At 39.8% G+C, this 11,266-nt stretch overlaps 1 protein-coding gene across 4 annotated transcripts in view; it reads right to left on the bottom strand.

Moving 5' to 3' along the window:
- Positions 1–11,167, bottom strand: part of TTC8 (tetratricopeptide repeat domain 8) — a 54,442-nt gene extending 43,275 nt beyond the window's left edge. For 2 of the 4 annotated variants that reach the window (XM_050799085.1, XM_050799087.1), the window contains exon 1: positions 10,952–11,167. In XM_050799085.1, the coding sequence (XP_050655042.1) occupies positions 10,952–11,065 (114 nt within the window). In that variant the 5' untranslated portion in view covers positions 11,066–11,167. Of the gene's footprint in view, positions 1–1,969; positions 2,000–10,951 lie in introns of all 4 variants that reach the window. The other 2 variants (XM_050799086.1, XM_050799083.1) reach the window with 2 other exon arrangements.
- Positions 11,168–11,266: the final 99 nt, after the last annotated feature.

Below are 11,266 nucleotides of genomic sequence, written 5' to 3' on the forward strand. Positions count from 1 at the left end.
GAAACTAAACAAAAATATAAAGTTGCCTTATCAGATATGTTTACTTATTAATAAATGGGAGGGTCACACAGTTTAAAAAAATAGTTTATGCAAATTTATTTAAATATTTATGTATTAGAAGCACCATAATATCAATAAAAATAAGAATTGACGCTTTAGGAACTCTGTTTTGTAAGGGAAAAGCACAGATTCTCCCAAACCAAATGAATAATCATATCAATTTTTCCCTTTATATCTGTGAAACACAATCCCATCTCATTCACCAACTGAGTTAGTCTACAGGACATTACTCCTGAGGCAGATACTTGCCAGCAAACATCAGGAAAATATTGACTCACTCATTCCATCCACTGTGACATTAGTTCAGTTTTAGTTATAAAAATAAACATATGAAGGGCTTAAAACTCTGCTGACTGAGCAAAGCATGTTTAAATTATTCTGTTACTCTTAATACAGAATGCAAGGCCAGTAGTTTAAAGCATGTAAGAAACAATTTTAGGTTATTATTAGAATAAGGCTATGAAAGGAACAGTCTGTCTGACCTGATTTAAACATCATAAGACTCAGTAACTATTGACACTCTGCCTACTCTATGAAAATGAAAACTTAGGCACAAGATACTGAACTGTTATTGTATATAGCCTCATTCCTTTTGAAGTTGTAACAATGTGCAAAAATAAGAAATTTCAAAAGTGTAAATAGTAAGGCCAAAAGAATCTAGTCAGCCTTATTCCCTTTTGTATCATCATACAGTGGATAATTAAGTCTATACAAACAGAACTGGAAAATAATGCCAAATACAGATTTTTCATGAAGTCCCTGTGCTAGTTTAAAGCTCTTAAATGCCATTTATAGTTTTAAAACCATTCCTGCAATGCAAATTTTTGATGTTTTAAATTTTAATCAAAATCTTCCAAATTTCCTGAAAACAAAATCCATAGTATTTATAACTTTGATCCTTCTTGAATGATCTGTACCAATATTATGCAAAAAAAAATAGTTTTGCCCCATCTATCAGTTTGAAAATCAAGATTATGAACATTCAAAAGACAAACGTCAGCCTTTTAAAGAACACAGTGCCACATATTAACCTATTTACAGTGTGTGTTTAATACTACACAAGCCTCCATAAGAGTACTTTGTAAACTGCTTAATATTCTAAAAAGTTTGCTGATTACTCATACGAACACTTAATAAGGTTCAAGTCTTTTATTTACCTAAAGAAACCCTGTTAACATTCCATCTCCCTTGGCAGGGCAAACACATGGCGACATTTAAGCTCTCTGATTTATAACTCTGCACAACTTCTCTCCTTAGTCCCAGACTCACTGGCAACTCTCTTGGACTAAAAGTATCACTGGCCAGGTGTCCCCTCCTCTCTCCTAGGGCTTCCTCTCAATTCATTCCCTTATGTCTTATCCAGTTAGCAAGCCTCTAGCTGCCTCCCATCCTTACCCAAACTGATTTGGTCAATGTGACTGTCTGGGCAGTGTCCTTTCCTTCCTCCCTCACCGTGGCAGGCTCCTCCCTCTTAGAGCCACCAGGTCAGTTAAAACCAAGACCTTCTCAAGCAGAGTCCACCCTTGACTCAAGACATGCCATCCCATCCATCAGTCTTTCAGACATTTGTCATTCCACTGACTCTCCTACTCCCTTTCTAAGCCCTTGGTTTCCCTCACCTCCTTCTTTATTTTTCTTATCCTTCTAATCCATCTTGGTCATTTCCATTTAAGCTCCAAATCCCAATGAATAGAGCGCATTATTAGTTCTACAAGGCTATCAATATACACAAAAGTATTGAAAATATAATCATTTATTTACATAAGAAGGCACAGATGTCTGATAGATATGGCTAATTTTATAAACCCACAGGAAGATATGCAGCAGATTTTCTAATCTATAGCAACAACTAAGCAATAGCAATTAAAGAATTCTCTAATCTAAAGGTTGCAGCTAAACCTTTCTTTACCTGATGCACTGGCAATTCAGGATCTGGTTCCTGGAAAGCATTAAGAAGGCAGTAAACAGTTTTAAGAAATACAGTTTCTAAAATAAAAAGTCTTAATGACCAGTCAAGTATTTGTAGGTGAACTCTAACTCATTCAATAAAAATCCAAAAAATTAACTTTAGTCTTCCTACAGAAGTGTTCTCAAGAGTTGTGTAAAATGAATACACATTGAAGAATGCTAAATTTTCAATGATCGGAAAATTCTAATTGATCTAACCTCAATCAAAGTGCAAAGAGAAGATACTTTAACTACTTATTTAATGAACACACAATATATCAGAAATTAAGAATAATTTCATAACTATACCAAGGAAATATCTCCTTTTATTCAAAAGTAAGTTCATGGTGGTTAAAACATTCAGACTTTAATCACTTAAAGAGAAGAAGGAAAATCCACACAATACAAACCCTTGTATTTCTCATAAATACAATGGGATTCATGACTAAAAATAAGTTAATTCTGACAATAATATCCTCCAAGAAATGTTTATAAATAAACTACACAATATGCATTAGTGTCAGATGCTGATAAATTCAGCATCTGGGTTTTTCTGTACAAATTAAATAGAAATCCATTGGTTTAAAAAAATCAGACTTATAACAAATTTATTTATAAAACATCTACACTTATATGTCTGTCTAGTCAGCAGCATCTGTTGAGTACTTAATCTGTTTTACTGGGGAAAGTACTAAGAAACAGAAAAAGGAAAGAAGATCCTTGCTTTCTACAGCTCTAAATCCAAAAAGAACACCTCAAATATTTTTAAAGAATATATTACTCTTACAAGCAATGTGCAAACCATATGGTCACCATGCAAGGACAGGCAATTTATTTAACATGACAAAATGGTAGGAACATGAGAGGAAAAGGTTAAGTTAGGCTAGAATATGAGGGCCCTAAAGGATGGGAGTTACAGAAGATGTGGCAATCAACTGAACCGAACACAAAACAGCAACTAGAGAACACATAGCAATTGGAGGTTTTCAACTCCAGTGCGCCTACCAAGGATGTGGCAAAAGTACAGATTTCCTAAACACAATCCAAACTTAAGGAAACACACCAATCCAGGGAATGACATGCCAGATGAAAGAAGTAAGGCGTTCTTTCTTTCTTCTGTTTACTTGTATACATATCTCTATAGCCCATTATCTCATTTGAATCTCATAACAACCATCTGAGGAAAGCAGAGAAGTATTATTATCTACTTTATAGATAAGGAAACAAATTCAGAGACGTTAAGTAATTTAAGGTCATACAAACGGTTGAGGGAATCAAGTGCTCCTTCTTGCCAGTGCCTCTTGGAGATTTAAAAAAAAAAAAAAGAGTTGGACATAATAAGGCAGGAATGAAAGGTAAAGTTTAGGAGAGATACAAGATAAATCCAATACATTAAGAAAACTGGGGGAGAAAGTTTACTGGAGGTGATTGTAGACAATGCTTGAAAAGGAAAAAACAGCTAAAGGAGACAGGAGCCACTGAAACTGGATGCTGTGATTTGCCAAGGGCAGGTAGATTCCTCCAGTGACACAAAATGAAACCACCAGTTCAGCCTCAGAGGATTTCTGCTCACTGAGGAAGGTCTTCACGATCTCTCTGTCTTGTTCTTCTGGCCTTCAGGGATACATTTAGGGCTGATCATGTGGATGAAGAGTATGCAGGGAAATTATGGGAAATCATCAACATGAAGGTCAGAGGAGAAAATGAGAGGCCTCATGAGCAGGGAGGTGCAGAGACAGGTGAGGGATTGCGTTGATGGAAAATGGAGACCAGGCCTATGTGGGTACAAGGCCGAGAACACATTAATTTCACAACATTCTAGTCAGGGAGGCATCTAAATTACAGTACAATGTGTCAAACACTGTACTCACATTATGGTCAAACACAGGTGACTTAGGTGAACAAAAGAAAAGCAGAAGACACGGAAGGTGAGAGAGTCAGAGAAGGGGGAGATTATTCTGGAAATTATTGAGTGCCAATGATTTGTGAACTATATTCAACATCCTTTCACCATCCATTTCACTGGACATCTTCCTCACAAATGCTTTCCAGATTCCCAGCAATCCTTTAAGAAAAATATAGATGACAGAATCCTGCATGCAAATATCTGTAAGTGTACAGACAATAGCAGCTAACTTTTTTTTATCACTTACCACATGTTCATGAGCCTTATAACAACCCTCTGAGATACAGGTATATTATCATCACCATTTACAAATGAGAACACTCTGAGAGCAAGGTGTTGCAGGACCTGTGAGCCCCAAAATTGGGGCTTAGCCCAGGAGGGTACTTGGCTTTGCCACGGAAATAATTGCAGGGTGAGTCAGTGGTATTAGACAGCACTTTTATTGGCTGGTACTGCTCCTTGCAGAGTAGGGCTAACTCATAGGCAGTGTGGCCAGAATCAGCAACTATGGGCTTTTGGCAACTGTGTTTATACTCATGAAAACCCACTTTTAATTACATGCAAATTAAGGGGTGGGCCAATGCAAATTAGGGAACAGGTTATTTAGAACTTTCTAGGAAAGGGGCAGTAACTTATGGGTTGTTGCCATGGAAAGGGGTGGTAACTTCTGGGTCATTGCCATGGCACTTTTAAACTGTCATGGCAGCTGGTGGGAGGGTGTTCTGCTGATGAGCAGTGAGGGCAGCGAGGGGTCACTTTCCTTGCCATCTGCTGGTTTCTTCACTTTATCCTGTCTAGACCAGATCCTGTTTTGGTCAGCAGTGTTGTGACCAGAAGACAAGTCCTGTTGGTCTCTTACCTCAAAGGTATAGAGGCAGTATTTGAACCTAGACACTCTGGGTCCAGAGCAGGACTCTGCTGAGTATGTGGGTTGACAGCAAGGATGGAACACAGACTACCGTAGGATGTGGAGAGACCAAGGACAGGCATGGATCTCTGGAGATCCATCAGGAGCAGGACTATGAAGGAAAAGAGTCGGAATGTTTTAATTTGGAGATAGGGGAAAACTCTTTTTAAAAAATCACTGAGCCTTTCCTCTTTGGGTCTCTCTCAGTCATAGTCTTGTGATTTAAATTAATCCACCCATGCAGCTTCACTTATTCTAGCAAGCGATTTATATGGGTATCAACGCAGTTGAGCAGAAAGCTCCAGGCTTTGCTGTAGAGTCAGAAGACGTGGGCTAGGCGTGATCCTCAGGGAGCCACTTAGCTGCATGACCTTGACAAAGTCATATAATCTACATTACCTTCTCAAATTAAACCAATAGTACCCACCTCACAGGAGAATCTTAAGGACTAATAATAAAACCTTGCGTTTTTAAGAAAACTTCACAACTTTTAGAGTTCTTTCACATATATTATCATACTTTTTCAAGTATAAGCTTAACAGAAGCACCAAACCATCTATTACTCCCCCTTTCAGAACACAGAACTGATGGAAGATCAAATTAAAACTTCCTCTGACTCTCCCTCAAAGTAGGTAACAGGACATGGAAAGTAGAGTGCCACTTCCTAGAATGAGAAAATACCTATTAGCATCAACTTCAAGTCACATCTGTTTGCTTCCTTCCTTCCACCCTAAGGTTCAGCATTTTCTTAGCTTGTTTCTGTTACTTTAGGGAATTAAATCTCCAGATAATTCTGAATGCAACTTTCTAATTACCACCAGTACTTATGCTGGCTAATGAGTCTCCTCAGCTCCATGCTTAAATTGCCAAGTCATTATTCAAAATTTAGTAATAAAAGAAGGGCGAAAAAGTTTAAGAGAATAGAGGAATTGATGGATTTCAGAAGGTTAGAGAGATCTAGTGACCACGCAGCCAAGTGGGAGTGTAATCTGTGTAATACAAATTCATAAAATGACCTGCCCCACAGTGTATACAATCAAAGGATTAAGTCTGGCTAAGTCTCCATGGCCCCAAAGAGGAAACCAATTAGATAATCACACGACAAGTTCTTTGGCTTGGATCACCAGATCACCGTCTCAACCAACTACTCACATATAGCTCATTGGAGAGCCCTGGTTTCATATCTTTCATCTAAGCCAGTCATTTTCAGCCATTTCTCCTCCTTCAAACCATTTACAATAATAACCCCCTCCTCTCTGTAACATCTCTCATTATAAGCAGAGATTGGGGCAAAGCGAGAATGTAAGTTAGAAAAAAGTCTTTCTCCCATTCTGATACACAGTTCATGGGTCCCACCCTCAGAATCACCGATTTCAATAATCTGAAAATCTACCAGACACCTACCCCATTAATGAAAGCATATTGTCTTTTAAAAATCCCACGGCCTGAAAAACCTTCACGTTTCATTAACTGTTTAATTATAATGGAGCTAAAAACCAGGACTGGTTTTATTTAAAGCCATGAATCTGACATATGGAACACAAAGAACAGTAAACAGATTAAGCAACTAATCAGGATGACGATCAACATGAGCCGCAGAAGCAAACGTTCCCTCTAGGTCACAGTGCTGTACGGAGAGGACTGTTTTGCATTTCCTCTTTTTATATCTTACAACTTTTAACCACTTTTTCAGTCACAATTTAAAGAACACTTTGAAAAAGATAAAGCTTCTCTATGAATTGGTTATTCCTACTATATTTAATCAAAAAAGGGAAATTATAATAAATTAATCAGTTATCTTTCTTTCTTTATTCTTAACAGATCTGAACTTTAATACCCTTCATGCTTACAGATCCTGGCTGGCCTCTGTCCCTCACTATTCTGCATCTAGAAAAAGCAGTTGAGAACCCATGTTCTTCAAGAACAATTCCCCATTACCAAACACCATATTATTATATTTAATCTACCCTTCAGTTCTTTTGTAGCCAAATTAAAATGTGTTACTCTGAAGAAACAAGCTATTGCATGGTACATCATACCTCTCTGGCTAGCCTGACTATCAAAAATAAAATCCAGAAATCCTAATAGAAAATACAAGGCAATAATTCAAGACTTTTGATGATTCTACACCAAAACAGTATCCCTTAAAGGCGAAATAAATGCATACAAAATAGTCTTAGAGGTGGGCTTCATCTCAGTATGCTAATGTATCAGGACCAAAATGTTCTTTTTGAAGCTCCCTGGACCAGCTTATAAAAAGATTAACAAATAACAAATCATTTTTGAGAGGTTTTACTCATCTGGGAGAAAAATAAACAAAACCAAAAGTGAAAAATGACATTATTAAAAACAAAATATATCTTTTGTAAGGGCGAGGGGAAAATGTAAGAGCAAAAACGAATCCATTTGGCACTCAGAAGAAATATTTTAATTTCTGGGCTCCTCTATGTGTCCAGAAGTTTCAAAGTCACTCCATACTATAATCAGTTTGGTGGCACAGAACAGTAATTCAAACAGTTACAGAGGAAAAGTACTCTCAAATGTGGAAACCTCAGTAAATGCCCAGGAGGCTAAAGGGGCATGAAGGTGAACCAGTTAACTGCAGAGCAGAGGACCATCTACTCCCGCTCTGGTCACATTTCTGTTAGCTTTTCATAGATGGTGAATCTCTCCATCATTTAACTTCCTCCACTGATACAATGAAAGCACTGTAAGAAATAGCAATGATGATCATTACTATTAGAAACACTCTCCTGGAGGAACCCAGGAGGAATTTTAAAAGCTGATTTTTAAAAACTGACCCTCAAAACAAGAATTAAGAATGCCCATAAGGAAATTATATTTATTTGAAAAAGTAAGTGTCCATTGAAGAACCTATGGTGCTGAGAATTAAGGATGGGGCAGGGGAAGACAAAGATGATCAGGCAACTAGGATGATCTTCATAGAGGGGAAGCTGGCACATATGAACAACTCCATCAAAACCCATATACGAACATGACTGATGCACTCATTCAGCAAATACATAATAAGGGCCCCCGTGTGCCTGACTGCGTCAGGTGCTTGGGATACCATACAGACTTGCCATCTTGGAGTCATTTTCTAAGGAAAGAGAATTTTCAAGCTTGTAATCAAAGGAACTTCCTTAAGCTTCCTTCCTAAAGCTTTTCATTAATCGTGTCAACACTCTAACATAAATATTAATTTTTTTAATTAAGAAAAAGGCAGGATTTCTTCAAGCTTGGGAAAAATCATTCTGGGAAATATTTCCAACATGAAATAACAACTGGGTGCAAAATACAGAAACCGGTGCTACGAAAAACATAGAGTAATAACAGTACAGTGTTTAAAGTTAGGTCAAAGAACGACTAACATGAGTAAGCCCAGTAAACTTTTTCAATAGCCCTACCTAGTATCAAAATCCAACTTTGGTAACATAACATCAAGTTAAACGTCTATTCCTGGTAAAATGCTACTCATTATTCTGGCAATATATACCGTTCAACCATAATAAACTACCTCAACAAAACAAATAAACAAATAAAACACATAAAAATGATTAGAAAGGAAAATAATATCAAGTTTCCTCCAGATCTGGTACTGATTCTCTTAGACCTACTCTGATATTTATTGGAGCTGAACATATCAACCCTTGCTCATAAAAATAAAACAATAACTTTTTTTTGAAACTTCTATTCAGGTCTGGTCACATATCGAATAAGAGATACACAATCTGTAGTAAGCACTCAAGGAAAGGTCATCGAGATGAATACATATAAAGTCCTGATATCTCAATTCATTGGTGCAATACTGAATGTCACTATGAACTCAAGATTAGAGGGTCTTAACTGTTAATAAAAATACTGCTGCTTCGCCTACATTTCCCAATGTACCAACATCTTCCCACGATAACAGTGAAGATATTTGACCCTTTCCCTGGGCCAAAAAAAAAAAGGAATCCGGTGGTCAAATAAGTTTCAGAACTATTTAATTATTTGCATTAATCAAAAATAGGCAAAACTAGTTTCCTTTTCTTCAAAACTACTCAGAGCCTTTAGGGTACATCCTGAATCTCCAAGAAGGAACACACATTTCCCAAATGTATTTAATGAGGAAACTTCTTCTCACTGAACAGCTCTTGGGACTACTGTTTTGTGGAACACAGAATGAAAACTACCCGAACTCAATGGAAAAATGAAAACAGCACATAATGTTCCTGCAAACCGTTTTGCCTAGAACAATGTCTGGCACATCAAAGTTTCTTTTTTTTTTTTTGAGACGAGTCTCGCTCTGTCGCCCAGGCTGCAGTGCAGTGGCGCGATCTCGACTGACTGCAAGCTCCGCCTCTTGGGTTCACTCCATTCTCCTACCTCAGCCTGTAGCTAGGACTACAGGCGCCCGCCACCAGGCCTGGCTAAGTTTTTTGGTATTTTTACTAGAGACGGGGTTTCACCGGGTTAGCCAGGATGGTCTCGATCAGATTCCTGACCTCGTGATCCGCCCACCTCGGCCTCCCAAAGTGCTGGGATTACAGGCGTGAGCCACCGCGCCCGGCCACATCAAAGGTTCTTAACAAGTTTCTGTTGTACCAATGTAAAGGGATCAATATTTTGTCACGATTACCAAACATATTTGATTGTGTATTTTTTAAAGCAGTATCTATGAGATTACTATGCCAAAAAACACACTTGGGGGACGGGCGTGGTGGCTCACGCCTGTAATCCCAACCCTTTGGGAGGCCGAGGCGGACGGATCACGAGGTCAGGAGTTCGAGACCACCCTGGCTAACACGGTGAAACCCCATCTCTACTAAAAATACAAAAAATTAGCCGGGAGTGGTGGCACGCACCTGTAGTCCCAGCTACTTGGGAGTCTGAGGCAGGAGAATCGCTTGAACCCAGGAGCCGGAGGTTACAGAGATCCGAGATCACGCCGCTGCACTCCAGCTTGGGTGACAGAGCGAGACTCCATCTCAGAAAAAAAAAAAAAAAAAAAAACTTGGACAAATGCTTGTCTACAGAAACATAGTCCTATTAACTGATGCGAACTAACAACAGAACCTAGCTTTGCATTACCACTAACGTAGGCTGTTCTAAGAGAGATGTACTATCTGAAGGACAAAATATTCATCTCAGCAGGTTATCATCCATCATCCATTTGCTGAGAGCTAAGGCAGAGCCTAGTAACAGCATTCACACTCAGGCCTCCGCTTTTGTAACTCCCTTCAATTTTCCATTTTTTCTAACATCTCCAAGGCAACACCACTAGAGGAAAAGCTAGGGAACTAGAACTATGTAGGTATATTCCGCATTTACTAAAAGCACTGACAAACTGCCACAGCGCTACTTCTGTTCTCCCATTTTCTCCTTTTTTGCCTATTCCAGGAGCTACCTGCCCACCAGAATTGTACCACTCACGTACATTGTATACCACCTTTTCCAGTCGCTATACACATTACTTTAGTTTATTTAAGTTCTGTTTTTATCAGTGCCATCATTCCTTCTTGTAAGGAGCCTTTCTTTCCCATTTCTTCCTCCTACAATTATAGCTTCCTTTGTCCAGGTAATTTTTTAAATAATGAACGTATCTTTCTCCCTCCTAGATTCTCATTCCTCTAACTTGCATATTTGCCTCAAGCTAAACTGATGGCCTCCTTCACTCTTGGACAACAGTCTAAAGCTGAAGTGGGAGGATCACATCCAAAAGGAAAAATGCAGCTATGTTAACAGGAGGTGGAGAGTCACAGATCTTCGTTTATGCATATTGTTTAGAAATTAATAACGCACACGCTGAGAGTTTAAAGCCCATCAATATGCAAGTATAAATGAATTATCAAAGTTCCTCGTCAAAGTAAAATTCAGGGCTCTCACTCTGGGACACGTAGGGGAGGGGAGGCTGAAGATTGTGAGGAGGGGGCGGTCATGGCACAGAACTTGCTATCCCTGTGGGCGTGGTGGACAGCGGACCCGCTAGCCACAGCTCCACAAGGTCTCGCTCCGGGCGCCTCCGAGGGCCGAACGGTCAGCCCCGCCTCGGGCCTTCCTCCCCGGCCTCCCCACCCAGGGCCGGAATATGCCCCAGACCCCGCAGCCTCAGCGTCAGGATGCACAGGCTGACGGGAGCTGGCCGGTACCTGGTCATAAGGGGACTTCTCCAGCATCTGCGTGCACAGATCGGCGCAGAGCTGGAACTTCCTGCGCCTAAAATAGCTCCAGGCCAGGAGCAACGGCTCCATCTCCGAGCCCATGACTGCCGGTGCGGCCAGCGAAGGCCCAGCGCTCTGGGAGAGCGGTGGGCGGGGAGCGAGGAGCTGGCGGCGTCAGGCTCTGCCCGGCAACCCGCGACGGCTGGGGCCTTGCCCGAGAGGTGTCTGCAGCGCGCCTGAGAACAGGAAAAAGAAAAACCACCTCAAGCAGAACTCGGCTACAGGGCTTGACTAAACTTGGTT

Source organism: Macaca thibetana, chromosome 7 (genome assembly GCF_024542745.1).
Source record: "Macaca thibetana thibetana isolate TM-01 chromosome 7, ASM2454274v1, whole genome shotgun sequence".
Classification (NCBI taxonomy): Eukaryota; Metazoa; Chordata; class Mammalia; order Primates; family Cercopithecidae; genus Macaca; species Macaca thibetana.